The sequence below is a fragment of the Nannobrachium achirus genome (assembly GCF_963921795.1).
Source record: "Nannobrachium achirus genome assembly, chromosome: 7".
NCBI classification, from domain to species: Eukaryota; Metazoa; Chordata; class Actinopteri; order Myctophiformes; family Myctophidae; genus Nannobrachium; species Nannobrachium achirus.
This window is the reverse complement of record NC_137816.1, coordinates 20,726,392-20,747,990: the sequence shown is the minus strand read 5'-3', so window position 1 is coordinate 20,747,990 and position 21,599 is coordinate 20,726,392. Positions and strand designations below refer to the sequence as shown.

General features: G+C 42.6%; 1 protein-coding gene across 3 annotated transcripts in view; it reads left to right on the top strand.

The window, feature by feature from the left end:
* Nucleotides 1–21,599, top strand: part of phkb (phosphorylase kinase, beta) — a 176,315-nt gene that overhangs the window by 24,267 nt on the left and 130,449 nt on the right. For all 3 annotated transcript variants that reach the window (XM_080729974.1, XM_080729976.1, XM_080729975.1), the window contains exons 4-6: nucleotides 4,683–4,782; nucleotides 11,218–11,325; nucleotides 17,187–17,267. In XM_080729974.1, the coding sequence (XP_080586100.1) occupies nucleotides 4,683–4,782; nucleotides 11,218–11,325; nucleotides 17,187–17,267 (289 nt within the window). The remainder of the gene's footprint in view (nucleotides 1–4,682; nucleotides 4,783–11,217; nucleotides 11,326–17,186; nucleotides 17,268–21,599) is intronic.

Sequence of the window (21,599 nt, the reverse complement as noted above, 5' to 3'; positions counted from 1 at the left end):
TGTTCTATGCGTTGTTACCTTGCTATTGTTTTTTTTTTTTTTATATATTTGTTTATTGGGTTTTTCTTTTTTTTTGCACAACAACAACAATACATCATGGCATATTTCATAAAACGCGCCATGTGGAGGGAAGGGGAAACAAAACAAACAGAAAAGGAACAGGTAACAAAAACAATGCAAAAACAAAAACAAAAAACACTTACATGCACACACCCATACACACAGTGCCATTTTGGTCACACCATAGCTCCACCATTTGACGTCAAGTGTAGAATCTCAATAGTTCTGTAGCCAGAAAAGGGGGGGGGGGGGGTCGTCTTATTCAGGAATGACTGGGAAAGTTATTCTATTAGTATACTCCAGGAAAGGGTCCCAAGTGTCATGGAATGTTCTGACAGAGCCTCTAATTGTGTAACAGATTTTTCTAACTGTAAGTTATTGACTATGTCTCTTATCCACTGTGTGTGGGAGGGCGGAGTTGGTGATTTCCATCTCATAAGTATTAGACGTCTTGCCAGTAATGTTACGAAGGCTATGAGATCCGCATGAATTCTAGATAGGGGGAGTTTGGAAATGCCAAACAAAGCGGTAATTGCGTTTGGTTCAATAAGTGTCCCGGTTAATTCTGAGAGAGTGACAAAAATCTCCGTCCAGAATGTGCGCAGAGATGTGCATGACCAAAACATGTGTGCATGTGTAACAGGCGTTTGATGGCATTTATCACAGTTTGGGTCAACATCACCATATATTCTAGAGACCTAGTTACCTTGCTATTGTAAGTCACTCTGGATAAGAGCATCTGCAAGCTCACAATATGTTGCATCTTGATATGGTGTGAGCTTGTAGATTCTCTTTTTTCTTCTTCTTCCCCCCACCCCTATAATGACATCCCAAAAATGTGGGCACCAGGCTGAAAGTAATTGATACGTTTTTTTTATTCTATTGATACCAGTTTTTTCTATTGTTTTGAGAAAGTATAGTAATTGTCGGTTTTGCGCTGCACTATACAGTATTTCAACTGCTGAAGGCATTCATGGAAAGGATGTGTAAAGCCTACACCTCCAACACCAGGCTCATGTTGGCCAGCCAGACACTTAAGGCCCTGTCTGTTCTGGACCCAATTCTAAAAAGCCTCTGACATGGCAATCATCTGAAGCTGAAGAGCTTGAGTGGAATTGATCTGTGCTTTGCCACGTTGAAAGATAGATCATGCTGGAGTGGTGGGGTCATGTCTAAAGCAAGAGTGCAGCACTAAGGCTGCCAACCGTCCCTTGAAATTCATACTTGTCCCTTATTGTCTCCGCCCGAAAGGCATGGCCGAGACTATGGTTTGCACCAGCTGTCTGTCCATCCGTGTGTCCGTCTGTGAGTCCGTCCGTTTGTCTGTCAGTCTGTTACCAGCTAATCTCCGGCACCATTGGCCCGGCCGCTGCCAAATACACATACGCATTCTTCCCACTAGGCCGAGGTAGAAATGCCACTTCATTAAAATGCCTCATGGTGGCGCTATAACAGGCCGATTCCTGTTTTTACATGAAAAGGAAAAACCTTTGTCCTGCATTTTATTTTCACCAGGAGGCGGCCTTATGTAAAAAAGAAATTATGTAAACATTTTTTTTTTATATATTATTCAGATTTTATCCAAAATTCATGCAGATCGGTTCACAGTATCTCTGTAGTCATGTGATCAAGACAAATCTGTCCAGTATTTCATATTCCATCCTAATTGGCTAACATTGGCTTCCAAAGCTTGCAGGATTCGTCCGTTTTGAACAAATGCCTCAAACGCAGGGTGAGATTTCGGTGAAATGTTGCACGCACATTCCCTCTAGGTCGAGGAAAAAATGACACCATTTTCACATTGGCCTGTTACAGTATTAGGGGGGGCATAGCTGAGGGTTAGTGAGCCCCCCTGGGGAAACCAGAGCCCCAGTTTGTCGCAGGTACGATTCCAGGCCAGGCAAGCAATGTCTCGAAGTGTCCCTGAGCAATAATTAATTCCCCATGGAGCACTTTGAAAACAGCACTTTGATGACAGATGAAAAGCTGTGTGCTGTGTCCTCTGCTTGGGTTTGGTTGTGATGTGGAAGGTTGTTGCGCTCCTCTGTGGGCAGCATTCAGCTGGGTGAAGCCAAGTTCCCCCTTGGGATAAGCTAGGTGTTTAAATAAAATAAATCAGAATATAAAAAGCCACCAGCAGGTCGGCATTTTCTAAACGAATGTTTGGAACAAAATGCCTCAAATCATGAATGCACTGTCCAATTGCTGTGAAAGGCCGAAGAAGACATGGCACCATTTTCACATTGGCATATTATAGGACCACCAGGATGCCATATTAACCTATGGTGGAAACCTGTGCTCGGAAGAGCACTGCTTCTAGTTTGGAAGGCTATTGAACTTGGACACACTTTGTTTCTTATTTTTGGGGAATTGGAGGGAAATCAATCAATCTGTCTTCAGTCTGTAAGAAGATCCCCCAGAACAGTCTGTAAAACGATCCACCCAGCAGTCTATAAGACTATCCCTCAGCAGTCTGTAAGACGATCCTACAGCACAGTCTGTAAGAAGATGCGGCCGTCAGGAAGCACTACTGAGAAAGCGCCAACGGGCAGCAGTCTGCTATAGAAGTGACGTGGTTGTGTGTGGAGCAGGTACAGTATGGCTGCCAGCCATCTGGCAGAGCTCAGGAGAGCAGAAAGCAGATGGCTGAGGAGAGGAGAGGAGAGGAGGGCAAGGCTGAGAGATAACGGCAAAACAGTGACAGCGGGCCCTTGAGAAAACTAGTCCTGGCCTGAGGAAAAAAAGATAAAGACAGACCCCTCTAGCCCTGTCCACCCCCACCATCAGTTCTAAAGCAGAGGATACTCTTTCATAATCACATTTGCCTTTTCATTTTTTTAATTTTTTTTTTATTCTTTTTTCTTTTACATCTGGAACAGATTGGATTTGGAGTAGCGATTTTGAAAAATAAGTAAAATCTTTGTGTACCTGGTACGGCCTGGCCCTTTGTTAATTGTCTTTGTATGTGACTATCATTAAAAGATGACATTTTCAATAAATGAATACTTTGTACTTTATTTTGTGCCATCGTGTAATTCTTGAAGTCAGTGTTTGTGGTATAGATAGTGTTTGTGGTATGAATAGTATTTTTTGTTTCTTTTTTTACGGGGGTACACACTTTTTGGTCCCAAACTCGCTCCTCTAATCTTAAGGCCACTGCTACCCCATTGGCTGTTCCTATTGTTCTTGTAATGAAAATCAATAGGAAATATTTAACAACTTAAACACTATATACTGTACTTCTTCTGACTGGACCTCCCCAGCGGTCTATTAGGCCCCCTAGCTAGCTAGCTAGCTCGTAGATCGGCTATTTTTGCTGAATCTTTGCTCCAGAATAGGAACACTAGGGTTCATGTTGTTACTCCAGAATCAAACATAGTGAGTCACAATGAATTCTCAATTCTTTAAAGAAACTCACAGTGCACTAAGAGCTATCAGATAACATCAGCAAAGTTATCGATCACAGAAAGGTATGATACTGTACAATGACTTTGTCATTATGTATTTTTGGAAATAAATGATGAGAAGTGGGTCATTATAAAGATGAGAGGTGTTTCTTCTTGAGGTGTGCGTGCGTGCGTGCGTGTGTGCGTGCGCGCATGCATGCAATAATGAATTCCCCATGGAGCACTTTGAAAACAGCTCTTTGATGACAGATGAAAAGCTGTGTGCTGTGTCCTCTGCTTGGGTTGGGTTGTGATGTGGAAGGTTGTTGTTTAAAGCACTGTATATCATTACAACTCAAAATGCATTTCATCTCCCTGGCCATTAAGGAGCGAGTAGTCTCTTGAGCCAGACTGTTGCCTCCTACAATGTTAACATGCTACGGTCATACAGTCTGTGCAAAGGAAGCTACATTACATTCCCACCGGGCACAATAACTATAAAGATAACTATATCGTTCACCATTGTATTTTTTTATAGTCAATGTGAACACTGCCTTCCACTTGACTTGGAACGATTTTTAAAACTCTACGTTTATAGTTCTAGTTGGAGTGCTCAGTATGAATGGCCTATAAAGTGGATAGCCCACCTCCCCTCTGCTTCCGTTTTGTCTTGGCAGTCGCTTTATTTGTCCTACTGAAAATAAAACGAGTCAAAGCATATAGCTTTCTGCTTATCATAAATGGGGAATTCAAATGTATATTTTAAACATACACGTTTCCTGTTGAGATTTCACCCAGGTTTTTTCATCTCACTCACTTCACTTTGTCTGCTGACCTCACTCAGGGGATGTAGATCCAGACTATATTGATTGATTGATTGATTGAAGAATGTATTAGAAGATTGCAATAGAAACAAGTGCAGTTTCATGACAGTACAAATCACTGGTACAAGGTCAACTAAAAGGAGATCCTAGAAAGCCGAGGCTTATTTCCACAGGAACCACACTTTAAGTATCTCATATAACACTGAAAGACAGACGGATAGAACATAGTACTTTATCTATGACAATATCAATTTCAAAAGCAGAAAAAGCATAACATCAAATACAAAGGCAGAGAAAAAAGGGTGGGGGGGAGCGTTCAGAGATTGTGGAATAGTTGTCTGACTGTGAAGCAAATGATTTTGTTGTGTTCACAGTGTTGGTTGTTGTTCCTTCTTCCCCCCCTGCTGTGCAGGCGCATTGATGATGACATGGGACGCACGCACGAGCTGGAGCACTCTGCCATCAAGTGCATGAGAGGAATCCTCTACTGCTACATGAGACAATCTGACAAGGTGAGTCTCAACAACCCTTGGTTAGGGCTGTCACCATCATGACATTTGACTTCATGAATAATTGTCTCTCGAATAATTGTGATTAACAATTGAATTGTGTTTTTTGGCATCGCACTTTGGAATACTGTATATTATTACAAAAGAAAATCTTTTTGGCTTTTAGGCTATGTTAAACAAAGGTTGCACATGTCATAAATATATATATATATATATGTGGCGGAGAGAGTCGCAGCCCCAGCCTGAAGCCTCAAAAGTCAATTCTACCACTTTTTCTAGTCACATGTTCAAATACTGGATTCTGATTGGCTAAATTCCGGAGGTTATGGCAGAACAACCTCCGCAGTTGTGTGAGGACGAGATCAATGCGCCTCAGTGTACATCCGGGGACTTCAGGAGGTAGTCGGAACACCTTTCCCCCAACCAACATATGACGGTCGTAGCGGTCCTATGTTTACTAACGTGCGTACGACGTCGCCGATTTATTTGGATCCAATGCAATCCGCCAACTTTAAAGCCCCTTTTCTCTGAACCTATGCCTTTCTGGAAGCGAACAGCCTCTATTTACGGCCGGAACGGTCCTTCTAACTGACGTTAGCTTAGCTGTATGCTAGACATCTTTCTCTGCATGGAGTTGGCGTCATCTGGTGGTGAGTAGAAGATGTTGTTTGTGGAACTATTTGCTGTCGTCGCGGAAGTTTTATAGGCAATAATGATTGTAACTTAATATCCTTGCAAGTTACAACTATGTGTTTTCTTTCATGTATACGGAAAAAAGTGGTAGAAAAGCTATTTACCACTCGGGGTCGGACATTATGCTCTGATAATGTCCTGTGTGAGGGTGTTATCGGACTCGGCTTCGCCTCGTCCGATCACCCCCTCACACAGGACATTATCAGAGCATAATGTCCTCTCACTCGGGGTAAATTGCTTACGTATCTGCTCTCGTTCCATAGGGATATGCCTTTGGAGTGATGGTTAAGATATTGGACTTTCACGCGGGAGACCCGGGTTCGAAACCGGGTGGGGAGGTTCGGATCACCTCCGTTACATATATATATGTCATAGTATATTAGAGAAACAGCACATTCGAGACGCGGAGCACTCGTGGTGCGGCACGGGGCGGAGCAAGCGGTCGCCACAACAACGTACTCCAGGCGGTGCGCCGCTCTATTGTCCACGACACTGCGAGCGGCTACCGAAGCCCCCCTGTATCCACGAAGCCCAAACGAGTTACGAGGCCCCCCTGGGTCCACGAAGCCCCAAGCGGCGCGAAGGCCAGCGGACCTTGGTCCTGCTCTTCGCCCCCGAGCGCCGCAGGCGCGAGTGGCCGCGAAGAGCGGGCCAGGGCCGCGCGGCCGGCGGAGCGCCGCGCGAGTTACGAAGCCGTGGTGAATGCAATACGGCCTGGGCAAGCGCACGTTAAACGCCCTGTCCAAGTGACTACAATGGAGCTAATGGCTAGGCTAGGCTAGGCTAGGCTAGGCTAGGCTAGTAAATAAAGAGTAAACACTTCCGGTCTGCGGCGAGTTCAAAGCGTGACGTAACTCTCTTATATACACTCTGGTGAATGGCAGAGCAGTGGCTGACGTCGCCATCTGGTGGTGATTAGTGTGTGGTGAACGTCAAAACGAGTGCTCCTTGACAACTTTTACTGGTTTCTTGAACATACTGTAACATATATATATATATATATATATATATATATGTAATAATGTTATACTTTAAAAAAGCACCGATCTAAAAGTGTGTTGTGTGAGCTTGTAGATCTGCTATTTCCACTATTTTGGAAAATGTTTGAAAATGTGTGAACATTTTTCAAGATGGAAACAATCATGACTATTATTTACAAATACATTTGATTAGGTGATTATGTTTGGAAATTCGTGTGACAGTGTGACTATCATTGATTTATGCTTGGTTGCAAGCTATGTTGTGCAGTCACTGAAGATTCAACGCATGATTTACAAGCTCACATGTTACTGTGAGCTTGTGTATCTGCTATTTTCAGTGTGTGATACTCCTTCAGTGTGTTTTACAGACAGTATCTCATGTGTTATGAATAACTAAATAATGTGATTATTATGTGAACTCTGTTGCATACATGTCGAGTGTTGCCATGTCTGTCTTAACGAGTGTTGCCATGTCAGCCTATTATAAGTGACTTTGGGCTTGTTTTTTCTATCGCTTGTGAATATTGGTAATTGCGGGTTGCAGTATTTTGGGGGGCTTGTTTCTAAAGTCTTATTTGGGCTTGCTTCCGAAAGGTTAAATCAGTGGTTCTCAGACAATTTCCTGTCAAGGACCACCAAATTAATATGTATTTGTCCGCTGACCCTCATCTGAAAATGTGTTACAATATTTAGTTGTAAAGTTATTTTCTTTCCTTTTTTTCCCTTCAAGATTGAATCAAAGCTTCTTCTTTGTCTTGTTTTGGGCATATAAGGTTTTCACCCGACAGCAACAGTATACTAATTTCAATCTCCTCAAATCAAAACATGCATGTTTTGCCATACAATACACTGCGCTCCTGCTGTGTGTTTGAAGGCAGCGTGTGAACATGTATGCCTTTCACAACCATTCTGTTTCATTTCACGTCGACCTTGACAACCTAATTCAGAGGACAGCTTTAGCGTGTCTTAATAACAAGGCAGCGTTAACACAGTTAATTAGACTGAGCAGCACCTCGTTAAGACTGCTGTCTCTGTCACTTATAGAGAACATGTATTTCTAATAGATTATACTCCTAACTTAACTTACAGAGAACGTGCATCTCTTTTCTCCCCTCCCCAAAAATGAAGTCGTTATACCAATTTAATTAATTGAATTGAATTCCTCCCTACACTCGTTAAGAGATGTACTGTATGCAACAGAGTTCATACATGCGTTCGTCTTACTCCTCCCACCCAACACTCCCTGCTCACAGGTGCAAATATCAGGGGGTCACAACAAACTACCTGACCTGTCGGAGACCTGTGCTCGGAAGAGCACTGCTTTTAGTTGGTATTGATTTCATTATCTCTAATATATGTACATACTATAAAGTAAAACAGGTTAATTTCAAAGTGTTTATTTCAAGATTAGACCAGTATGACTCCCTAATCGGGAGATAAGCAACCACCAGGTCACATAATGTTGTCTGCAAAAAGCAACCTCATGGTGGCGCGAGAATTGGGACATGTGAGAAATCAGGGGCAGAGGTTGTTGTTTGCCAGCCAAGGAGTGTGTGTGCAAAGTTTGGCATGGATTGGAGCAAAAGTGCCAGAGATAAGAGAAGGGGCAAAAGAGTGACGTGACGTTACTGACAGACTGACTGACAGTGGAGGTTTTGATAGTAACTGCGACCTAACGGTCGCAATTAGATGTCACATCACAGGTCTACAGGTGTAAAAGAGGATTATTTTTTCTCTCTCGTTCAAGCTCACATTTTTTTTTTCCATTTCAAGAAGATGTCACAGAATAAATTTGTGTATTGTATGAGCAATGTCAAATATATTCATAGGCTGCATGGTTACAATACAGTAGTAATACAATGAAGCTAGGGCTGTCGCGATTATGACATTTTACATTACGATTATTTGTCACTCAAATAATTGCGATTAACGATTTAATTGTGTATACATAATTGTGTATACATTTCTGTTTGGCTTTTAGGCTTTTAAGTTGCACATGGTAGATATGACACATAACCTAAATATACAAAGAAATTACTGACATATTTGACAACTTTATACCTAAAAAAGAACATTGATAGTGGAAATAGCAGTTTTTTTCAACATGGAAACGATTATGACGATTATGAAAAATAATCACGATTATTTAAAAAAAATCACGATTAGACGATTATGTAATAATTGTGACAACCCTAAATGAAGCAGAAATGCTTCTTGTGCGGGCAGAGAAACATTTGCAGCAGATTCAGAAATAGCAGCACATATAGGTTTATAGGTTCAGGCAGGCAAATGTTTTCCCTCCTTCCCAGTCGGCCAACGCAGCCTCCTGCCCAGAGAGATTGAGCAGGACCTCCCGCTCTGTGAGATGTCACCTCTGTGTGTGTGTGCGTGCGTGTGTGTGTGTGTGTGTGTGTGTGTGTGTGTGTGTGTGTGTGTGTGTGTGCAGAAGTAGAAGAACTACTTTATATGGTAGAGGAAAATGAAGAGGCTTGATTCATCAGGCTGGCCTTCAATCTATAAACCTACCCTTTCTCGGTCATCTCTACAAGTGCTTATATTGTCATTCCCCCGTGTTGCTGGTTCCGGGTTGGTTGGAGCTGGATGAATCAAACCAAGCATATCCTACAGAATGATATCAACGCCGACTGGCTGTCAGGACGCAAACGGTGAAGCTGTTCGTAATTGCGAACGCCGTAACCAAGTGCCCTTTGTGTGTTTGGAAAGGTGGGAAAGGGTTATTGGCCGTGCTCCTACACTAGAGAATACCCTTTGAGTTGGCAGAGACCAGTATTCATTTTTTTAATATATATATATAGTTTAAGATATATTTTTGAGCTTTTTGCCTTTATTGATAGGATAGTGTTTTTGTTATTTTTTTCCCCCACGATTTTGTAACCCATTTTTCACGGTGTCAACTAATGTAATCCTGGGCGCTACACTCCCTCTGCCAACCTGGGGAGAGCAACGGATTGACCTCATGCTTCCTTCTATGCATGATGAGCACAAGTCGCTTCTTTTCACCTGACAGGGGCGAGTTTCCCTGGTTGGGCGTAGCGCGTGGAAGGAACACCTTATTCCAAACAGTTCCTTTCCCCTCCATCAGGCGCCCCGGCTGGCCAGGGGGAGGCATTATAGAGACTCGAACCCGAGACTCAAACCCATAACGTGCTGTCAGGCTAATTTGGAGCCTAGGTGCCTGGTCCCCTACGCCAGAAGTAATTTAGTTTAGTTTGAGTCGGACACTGAAGGAAGCAGGACATTTTATTTTTTTATTTTTTACCATGCGGTTTGACAGTGTACATCTTTGTATTTTCTAAAGTAAAACCTTTTTAAGGAAGAGTTATTTTGACTTGTCGTTCGTGTTTCAAAAGCTATTTTGCTAGACTTACTACACAAAGTGGTACATTTTTTGAAGAAATGGACGGAGTGCTGCTATAGCCTTATTTTGCCAGTATCCACATTTCCACCGGGACGAACCCCAAGAGAGGTTTAGTACTTAAGTGATATATGATGATGTGTTTAAGTGCTGAAACACTTTAAAAGCAACAAGACGGTAAAGTAGCACAGTATGGCTGTTTGTTAGCACTTCCTTTGTCTCTGTGTGAATCTCTGCGGTTTCTATTTCAGCCAAACGTACACGGCAGCAGCGAGCGTGCACGTATCCCAGCGGTGGGACCGATGGAACTGGAGCAGTGTGCTGTTTGAAACTGGGACAGAGCGGGGATCTCCAAAAGCAGAAGGGGGGCTAAACGAAAGGGGAGACAGAGAGGGGGTACGGCGGTGGGGCGGGGCTGGGCGATAATTACTTCAAATCAACATAATTTCAAACTAAACTTTTGCCTTGATTACGATTAATGAATGATTATGTTTACAAAATGGTGATAATAGCTGATCTACCAGATCACACAGACCGTAGATCTGCTGTTTTTGCATGGCGCCATTGCACAACAAAGTGCTGTAGGACACAGGGCTTACATTTTGGTTTTGATATATTTTCATTTAATTGCCAAGCCCTGAGTGGCTGAGAAAGAGGTGGATGCCCCTTCCTGCCACCTACTGCCTCCATTGATGCTAGTGACTGACCTAGATATGACCACCATGCAGGCATATGGTGGCTTATTTGTCTTGACCACAGTGTTGAAAATGTAGATGGCATGGTAGACAAATGCTAGGTTCATTGTTAACCTGGCATCCTGTAGTTTCAATGTACAAACAGTCCTTTTGATAGTATATTGTTTAGACTGATGCTAGGTTATTGGTTTACCTGTGATCCTAGTTTACTGAGGCACTACACTGTCTCTCTGCATTCTATGTTTGTATCTTCCGTATCGTAAGTTGCTGTGGATAAGAGTGTCTGCTATATGCCTATAGTATTGTTACATTGTAAAGAGAGAGAGAGAGAGAGAGGAAAACTAATGAAGGAAGAAGGAAGAGAAAGGTTTGGAACGAGAGGTGTGTGTGTGTGGGGGGGGGGTGTGATGGAGGGAACACAGAGGTGGAAAAAAGAGATCTGTTGTTGGAGGTAAAACATATGACAAAAGACCCTGTTTCTAATTCGAATGAACACATTAACAACTACCCCTTGTTTTCTGCTGCTGTGCGTGCGTGCGGTACGTGTGTGCGTGAACGTGCTTCCTTGGTTGACAAGCTGAATTGTTAACACAGTCTGATGATATCTCTCTCTCTCTCTCTCTCTCTCTCTTTCTCTCTCTCTCTCTCTCTCTCTCTCTCTCTGTGCTTCTCTCTATGTCTCTCTCTCTCGCAGGTGGAGCAGTTTAAACAGGATCCCAGTCCATCCAAGTGTCTCCACTCAGTGTTCAATGTGGACACAGGAGATGAGGTTCCCTCCTACACTGACTACAACCACCTGCAGGTGAATGAACACCAACAATGCGCTGCTTTAATTCCTACATTAAACAATCAATGCTTTGTCAATGGTTGAAATAATAAACTCATTAAGCGATGCTTTATTCAGAATGATCTTTATTGACACAATCACAGGTTTACAGGTGTAAAACAGTGGGTTAAATTTGCTTTTGTGGGAGGGAGCTCCATCGTTGTTGTTTCCAGAAAGGAGAAAGAGGGGGGCAAGGGTAGGGAGAAAAGACAAAACAACACAATATATACGGTAACTATATATAACTATAGTCTCGAAAAGCTTTCTGAACTATACTTAGGAGAGTAAGGCCATCTGGAGGCGCACAGGTTCCGAGGAACAGTTCTGAGACAGCCCTTTCCGAAGCTCGGAATGGCGTCAATTTGTTGTTACAGTATATCGCCTCCCTTTCCGAAGAAATGTTTGGATGTTGGAAGGAGTATATATCGTGCTTGAAGAAGTTGTTCACCCAAAAAAACATATCAAGATGTTTTAGTTTTTGTCACATTCCTAAACCAATAATTTGATGGCCGGTGGAGTCACCAGTAGGAGTCTCAAAGAGTCTCCACTCAGAGTCTCCTACTGAGTCTCCTATTGACCAATGACCCGGTCATCAAATTATTCGCTCTGGAATGTGACAAAGACAAAAGCTTCATGGGGTGAGTACTTCATTGAAAATATACTTTTTTGGGGTGAAGTACTGCTTTAAGGTGCAAGGGTGTCAGCACATTGTCGGGTGAAAAACCACATAGTCCACAAAGAATCACACCCAGTGTGAAGTGAGCGGTACTATTTATGAGTTAATTCCGGACAAACACAGGACAAACACAGGACATACAGTGCGTACATACAGACAACGCCAAATGTAGGAGTGGTTAGCAAAGCTCAAAAAGGTGTCTTTCACTGGTACAATCCACATGGTAAAAAGAAAATCACACCAGGGGTCAAGTGAGCGGTGCTTTTTGTATGATTGCGGTGCACGTACATGCCAGAACATCCCGTGAGGCTTGGCCGATGCCAAGCTTTGCAGGACATACGGACGGACATACACACAAAGCCAGATGTAGGAGCGGTTAACACCGCTCAAAAAAGGAAAATGGCCAGCCTAGTGACAGGCTCATGTGGAGAGGTAACCCCCTCAGGTAAAACTAACTCTCCAAGGGCAAACCAGTAAGAGTCAAATTCCTTGTTCATGCCTCCCTAACCCTAACCCTAAGTCCATTAATACATACATCACCGGTTCACTGGTTGAAAGAATATATTAAATAATCAATGGTTATACATCACCGATTCAATAGTTGAATGCAAACTCAAAAAAAGAAGCATGTGATGGAATCAATAAAAGCTTACATTTGATGTGAATTCACTCATTTTAAATATTTCAACCAGCCCTCTGTTTGGTATGCAGGGCTGTGTTGGAAACTTGGAATTGTGTTTGTGTGTGATGGGGAGCACTCATTCCTGTCAATGATATTGACGTTGTTCAGTTTGCATGTAGAAGCGAATCCCATCGATAGCATAGAGCAGCCAATACATACAATGAGGGAAAAGGGGAAAAAAAGAGAAATACTTTTTCTAGATGAATGTCACTGTTGAACTATTGGGATCCTATATGCTAATTGAATGTATATCTATCTATAAATGCGACAAATCTCTGTCTGTCTGTCTGTCTGTCTGTTTGTTTGTAATCCGCGTATCTCGAGAACCGTTCGTCCCACCGGCTTCAGATTCGGCACGCGCGTTCCCCGCCGCCGCGCGGAGTGCAGTGCCGGGCCTCGACCCGACTCGCGGTTTTCCGAAACCGGCGCGAAACGTTCGGAATCTCCTTATGCGGAGCTGATTGTTGACATCAGGCTGTTCCGGAGGAAATCGGCGCAAGCGCTGAGTCATTGTGATATCACTTCATAAAAGGCTCTGACATCACGTACGCCACATGAGTCAACACAAAATCTCTGTGAATGTGTATGTATGTATGTAATCCGCGTATCTCGAGAACCCTTCTTCCCACCGGCACGCGCGTTCTCCAGATATGGGCATAAAGTCTGACATCAGAGTTTTCTGCAACCGGTACTGTGTGTGCAGAGATCTTCATATATGGGCATAAGTGGACAAAGACAAACAGATGGTCAAAACGGGTCCTATGACAGGTATATTGGGGTTTGCATTAAAGGGTGGGGCATTCATGGGGTTTGCATTAAAGGGTGGGGCATTCATTCCCTATTTCAAATTCGGCACGTGCGTTCCCCACCGCAGCAGGTAGTGCAGTGCTCGGCCTCGACCCGACCCGACCCGATACACGATTTTCTGGAACCAGCAAGAAAGGTTCGGATTCTGATGTCTGACATCAGGATTTTCCGGAACTGGCACTGTGTCTGCATAGATCTCCATATATGGGCATAAAATGGATGCAGACAGACAAATACAGATATCTCCATATATGGGCATAAATGGACACAGGCAAACAGATGGTCAAAGATCTCCATATATGGGCATAAAGTGGACGCAGACAGACAGATACAGATATCTCCATATATGGGCATAAATGGACACAGGCAAACAGATGGTCAAAACGGGTCCTATGACAACAGGTATAATGGGGTTTGCATTAAGTTTGTCTCCTCCTCCATCTGTTTGTCTGTGTCCCTTTATTCCCATTATGGAGATCTCTGTATCTGTCTGTGCCTCCGACTGTGTTGCAGACACAGTGCCGGTTCCCCCTTTAATGCAAACCCCATTATACCTGTTGTCATAGGACCCGTTTTGACCATCTGTTTGAAAAAGCGACAGAAATCTCATATATGGGCATAAAATGAACGCAGATAAACAGATATCTCCATATATGGCATATATGGGCATACAATGGATGCAGAATCACAAAGATCTCCATATACGGGCATAAAAGGGACACAGACAGACTGATACAGAGATCTCCATATATGGGCATAAAATGGACGCAGATAGACAGATATCTCCATATATGGGCATATATGGGCATAAAATGGACCCAGAACTATAACTGCAGTGATCTCCATATATGGACATAAAATGGACACCGACAGACAGACAGATACAGATATCTCCATATATGGGCATAAATGGACAGTTGGACACAGGCAGACAAATGGTCAAAACGGGTCCTATGAAAACAGGTATAATGGGGTTTGCATTAAAGGGCGGGGCATTCATTCCCTATTTACATTGTTCCGAGTTGGCCAGGTCGCCGACTAGACGCTGGGCCGCCCGAAGGGCGGCCCAGCTTCTAGTATAATGTAATTAAACAGAACATAATGTCATTTATAATGACTTTCGGGCGGCCGAGCGTCTAGTCGGCAACCTGGCCAACTCGGGAACGATGTAAATAGGGAATGAATGCCTCACCCTTTGCAAACCCCATTATACCTGTTGTCTGTCTGTGTCCCTTTTATGCCCGTATATATGGAGATCTCTGTATCTGTCTGTCTGTGTCCCTTTTATGCCCGTATATATGGAGATCTCTGTATCTGTCTATCTGTGTCCCTTTATGCCCATTATGGAGATCTCTTTTTCAGACCAAAGGCCTGAAATGTGATATACATTTATATTGTCAGGACCTCAGGAAAGACAGCATTGCTGAGAAAGTGGCGCATTTTTTTGGTTTCTTCATCTTGAGCAAGAATACGCAGCCTTCTTGCTTTGCCAACCCTGCTGGCTGCCACATAGAACTGCCCGTACAGGAGTGATATCAGAATGAGTCAGCAGAAGTGATGTCAGAATGCCCATATATGGAGATATCTGTCTATCTGCGTCCATTTTATGCCCATACTGTATATGGAGATCTCTGTATCTGTCTGTCTGTGTCCCTGTTATGCCCATATACGGAGATATCTGTCTATCTGCGTCCAATCTAATTTTTTAGTACAAAGATACTCTGCCATTAGACATCCATCCACAGATGTCAGAACCTGTGTATTGCAGAGGACTGATGCTTGGCCTAAATTCAACATAACATAGACAGGGTGTGATAAAGGCATGGCCTCCCTTCGGATCTCATGTCTCATGTTGATGATCACTGACATCATCATTGCCCAAATAAGGATGGATGGCATGGATCTGACATTGTGAAATGAATCCACAAAATGTAAAGAACATTCAGGGATTTAGTTTCTTTTGGCCTAATGGTATTGATCACTATAGTGGTTCGCGAGGTTAGCAATGGACTGGTGGAATGGTGGACAAATGGACGCTTCTGTGAATGTAAGGCACAGGCTTATGGTCATTATACTGCACCTTGTTAAAATAAGCCGATAAGTACAGTCTTAAAAGCATGATATCCCACATAATTGCTTGTGGTTGTTCCCTTAAAGTGTCTGGTCACCGTTTAGTACTGTACCTCTGGACCTACAGTAGCAGAGGGACACATCAGGTCACTACACCTCAATACTGTTAATTGCTCAAGGGGTATTTGGTGTGGTTCCTAAAACCACATTTAATTGTGTGCAGTCCAGTCCTACACATGTAAAAGCTACTGTATGCCAAGGCATGCTGAAGCTGCTCTGCTGGTCCACTGCATTTTAGGACATGTTATTGCTTTTAAACAAGTTGAAAATGGCCTCCCTATTTTCAAAAATGTTAAAAATATCGCAAATATAGCAGATCTACAAGCTCACAACTTGGAATGTGAAATATGAGCTTGTAGAATGGTGACAAAAGAATAAATAATAATAATTTAGTACCCACTCCTTTGGGCGAACCAGACACGCATTAAATACAGTAAATATACAGATGGGTAGAAATAGATAGATTGATACTAGATTCATAAAATGCATAATGTCTCATGTACTATTTTTGTTTGTTTTTATTTTTTGTAAGTTGATGTTTTTTGTTTGTTTTTGTTTTTCGTATGTGGTGTCATTCAAGTTATTTTATTGCAGTTTGAATTTTAATTTTCATTGTCATGTATTTGAATTTGTTATGTGTCTCTTAAAAAAAAAGAAAGAAAAAGAAAATAAACATATTGTTTAAAAAAAAAAAGCATAACGTCACGATCTTGGCCTTTGCCAACTTTTGTGTTAAAAGTGTTTTCCTGCGTTTTGGGTCTAACCTTTCATATCCCTGGGTGTGAGCGTGAAACAATAATGAATTTCTCCCAGTGAAACTGGGTTGAAAACAAGTGTCTGGTGACTCTGTGTGAATCAAAGAAGACATGTGGTTGTCTCCATGGACCAGCAGCAGGGGCTGGCAGTGACAGCGACCACTGAGTGCACATGGGGGGAACTGGCAGTGGCTAAATAGGCAGAAAACTTCCCATTGTGCCAGCGGAAATGCAACTCTTACCAAGGCTCTCAATAGCCACTGTACTGCAAGGAGCTCATAACAGTGTTTTTCATTTGATTGAGTACACCTGATGCCATGTGTGAAGGAATATAGGTTTTGGATGGACAGATACAGTAACAATCATTTTGGCCATTTTATATATAGGCCTATATACACAATCTTTTCTTTTTTTTTTTTTTTTCCTGTCTTATAACCTTTTTCTACAGATCTATGTAAGATACCGTGTTTGGTATGAGACCCAAGTATCCTATGTCATAGCATAACTAGATTTGTACAAACTAAACTAACCAAACAAACCAAATTGTTTACTTGTCATCCTATAGTTTAAATGCATAGGTGATCATTATTATTGTCTTTAGCCTACAGTATGTTGTTTAGACTAGTGCTATATTCCTACTTAGCTTACAGTACCTGTGATCCTAGTTTACTGCTAAATGCCTAAATTGTGAATCTCTTGTCTTTCTTGTCCCCGTGTCCTCGTCTGTGACCCTCTGTCCCGCTCTCTCCTTGGGTCCCTCTCCCTCTCTGTCCATTGCTCTCTCCAGATTGACGCGGTGTCTCTGTTCCTGCTCTACCTGGTGGAGATGATCTGCTCAGGTCTCCAGATCATTTACAACACAGACGAGGTACTCTACCTTCCACCTGACCGTGACTCTAGTATTATAGACCAGTGGTTCTCAACCTTTTCAGGCCGTGACCCCCAAAATAATCATATTTTAACTGGGGAGTGGGGACCCCCCCACCCTACGAGCACTAAGAGTTGAGGAATTACATTTTGTATTGACACGTTTCTATTGTGAAAATAGCAGATCTACATGCATGTAGATCGGCTATTTTCACAATTTCTGCCTCTAATATTTGACAATTTGGCCAATGTTTAACTTGTCATTGTAGAGGTATTAAAAAAAACTGTCACTTTAGAAATGTGCAGATACCATCTATACACTTAAACTTGACGTGAGAAAACAATGTTGCACATGAAGTTAATGAGAACCACTGGTATAGACCAAGGGTCTTCAACAGGTTTGCCAAGACCCCCAGGGGTCCTCAGAGTAACTTCAGGGGGAATACTAGACAAAAATAGGGGGGGTCTCTCTCTCTCTCTCTCAGCTAGAAGGTCCTCACTTGGTCTTCACTAATGCTCATTATTTATGGTACCATTCTTGTCTACTGACTCCTTGTCTCAAAGGAGGGCTGTGGACAGTTCAGAAACCCGCCTATCATGACATAATCGGTAGGCAGGTTTGGTCATTTCAAACGAGATGTATTTATGTTTTAAATGTATGCCAGAACAATGTTCTCTATTAGCCTATATAATGCTCCAGGAGTCACAGAGTGATTAGACATATTATAATGAGCATTAGTGAGGACCAATTATGTGAAGATAAGGTTGAAAATGGAGGAAGTGGTCCTCTAACACTTAACAGAAAAATATAGTTTACCCTAACCCTACCTTTAACTCCGAGGGTACAAACGTGTGCACATTTGTGCACTCTGAATTAACACTTAAATTTACTCATTGAGTACCAACAGCAGCCACACAAGTCCACTTTGAAAAAAGTCTAGCTTCATTAAATGAATACATACTTGTTAAGTGTGAAGGTGTTTCTGACCCTGTAATACAATAATAAAACAAGGGAGATTGTGGCTGTTACAGTTAAACACTCTTCTTTTTATTGTGTAGAGCCTCAGGAGTCTGTTGAAGTTTGTTAATTGTAAATGTATTTTTTTATTTTATCCTTCTCAGCTTTGCTCACATCCACGGAGGGGTGAAATTAAAGAAGTGCTTTATGGACTTGTTTTAGCTTATCTTCCCAAAGAGCTGAGACGTTGCCCTCTAAACAATTATGTCACACAATGTTTGTTGTGTTTACAGAAAACCCTCCCTAATAACTTTTCACTTGTCTTTTAATCTCTCGTTCCCGGCGGCAAGCTAAAATGCCACCCTGTCCTGCACACTTCATTTGCATGTTTAAACAGGCTCTTATTGGCCTGTATAACTCAATTCCGAATGCATAACCATGATCAATGTTCCATCATGCCCTTGTGTTGAGATGTAGCGGAGCAAATTGGCAGGCACACAAGGGGCCTTGTCCTCCGAGAATGCCTTTTGAGCTCAGGAGCGGCGTGGATGCAGCATTTATTGACACCCGCAACGTTCAAACCAATCAGCCATCGTTGTGCCCGAATGTCCTGATCTATATTATTAACACAAATAGGGTTGTAAATTACTGGGTTGTCAGACACAGCCAAGAAGATCGAAAAAGCAGCGCTCCTCTCCAAAAGTGTTTCCTGCTTGATGCGCCCATGGGGCACCAGAACCAGGTCAATTGGAGGAACCGGATCCACCATTGAGGAACCAGTAATCGAATCATTCGCCTTTAGAACCGTTTCCAGAACCAGTTTTCATCCCACTGTCAGAGCTGGTGTCAGCACCAGTGAATCGTTAACATAGAAATGCATGACGGAGCAGGCAGGCTGGCGTTGCCAACACAAAAGGCGTTCTATGTGGACACGGCCCCTAACACAGTCAAATTCTGTGTTAATTTATCTATTTATAATTCCTGAGAGTGTACAAACATAACCAAATGCATTCGGTTACATGTGTACACTCCGGTAGTCAAATTAACAGGATTCATGTTTGTGACTTGACATTTGAAATGGGTTGTTAGATTTATGCCTGTGGGAAGGAAGGCCACTGGAGACTGTCAGTTGACTGGAGTTGGAAGCTGCATTGCAGTGTTTTTATTTAATTTTTTTTATATCAAATGAAGCTCTTGTGTTGCTCTCATCCAGCTTAACGTGTCTTCATGCTTCTGTTTATCTATGCGAGGTTTGCACATTGCTCTTACCTCTATGTTTAAACCTTTATGTTTAATCTCATTAATTCCCTACTTCGTCATACTTCAGTGTAACGCAAAAGTAGCAAAAATGGCCGATCTACAAGCTCAAACGTGTAGATTTGCAATTTTTGCTACTTTCGAATTTGAATCCTGAAAAGTCACATTGTTGGACGTGTGGTTTCCACCTGTCGACAACACCATTTACTGGGTGTGTGTGCTTCCTTTCCCACGCAAGTGGGCGTTGGAGTGCGTGTGTGTGTGTGTGTGTGTTTGTGTGTGTGTGTGTGTGTGTGTGTGTGTGTGTGTGTGTGTGTGTGTGTGTGTGTGTGTGTGTGTGTGTGTGTGTGTGCGTGCGCGTGCGTGGCTTCACATGTGTCTTGGTTTGTGTGCGTGTGCGCGTGCGTGTGTGAGTGATGTTCAGTGGTGTCGGACAGGTCTCCAGTGGCTGTGCTGGTGGGCAGTACAGTACAGTATAATTCATTAAGATAGCATTAAGATAGCATGAAGCTCTGCTCGTTAATCACTGCTCGCATAAAAGCTCATAAAGAGACCGGGCATCCTTTCTCCTTCTAAACAGCCTGGCCTACTTTACACTGACACACACTCCATCTCTCTCTCTCTCTCTCTCTCTCTCTCTCTCTCTCTCTCTCTCTCTCTCTCTCTCTCTCTCTCTCTCTCTCTCTCTCCACACCCCCTCCCCTCCCCCCCGCGTCATTGTAGATTAGATGTCCCATCAATCTCACAGCTACTTTCAAGTCTTTTTAATGTTTCAGGACCTCTAAGTCATCATATATATTTAATGTCACTCTCCCTCTCTCACTCTCTCTCTCTCTTTGACTTTTTCCCCTGTTATTGATTTTGTCACCGTGACACAGCCAGCTCTCTGTAGCTCTCATATATGGCAGAATTAAGATGGACAACTTTTTAAAAATGACTCAATCAGGCAGCCATTTTGTTAATGGATCGTAAGAATCCGGTTGAAGAGTTTTCTAACAGGTTGTGATTGGGCTGAGCCAATAGCCGAATGGTTGTCACCACGCGGCAAGGTTTCGATGTTGAATATGAAGCCAAGTCTCTGAAAAGACACGCCGTGATTGGCCAGTAGTCATTTTGAGTGGCAGCGTACCTTCCGCACTTCTGCATTTTTACAGGTCCAATGAACTGCAGCATGAACCTGCTCCTGCTTTTGCAGAAAATACAGACTTTACACTTGGTTGTATTACCTTAGTAAACCTTTTCATGGGGTGCCCGCTGGCCTAGCGGTCCAGGCGCATACCACATAGGCTCTGATGCCTGACAGCGTGTTGCGGGTTAGAAGCACGATCCCGATGACCCTTTTCAAGTCTTCTTTCACACAGCATGATATGGGTTTTAGTAAATTATGCTTTCATTTATTCTTAAATGAATTATAAAGAAGAGTATGCTTCTACTAAGTGAAGACCCACCCTCGCCCTTCCACCCAATAGCTAGATTATTTGGAACCGGAAATCCAAGATGGCTGGTTTAGAATTTTCTGAACTAGAGGCTTCAGAACGGGCCTGTAGACATTACGGCGTCCTTGCCACAAGCATTCCACATTGGCTCTGATGACTGACATGACTTGAGTCCCTGGTTCAATTCCAAGTCTGGCCCAGACAGTTTTCTGCATGTCACTCCCATGCTCTTCTTCGTTTCCTGACTCACAATGCTGTGTCTGTTAAATCAGCGTTAGTTTTTCCTGTGATCCTAGGTTACTGAGGCACTACACTGTCTCTCTGCATTTAATGTACATTACGTGTTTACCTTGCTTATTCACATTGTGAATTGTAAAAGTAGGGCTGTCACGATATGACATTTTACATGACGATTAATTGTCACTCAAATAATTGGCGATTAACGATTTAATTGTGTTTTTGTCGTTGACAATTACATTTCTGTTTGGCTTTTAGGCTTTGAAGTTGCACATGGTAGATATGACACATAACCTAAATATACAAAGAAATTACTGACATATTTGACAACTTTATACTTAAAAAATAACTTTGATAGTGGAAATAGCCGATCTACGAGCTTGTAGATCTGCTATTTCCACTATTTTTGACTGGAAACGACTATGACGATTATGAAAAATAATCA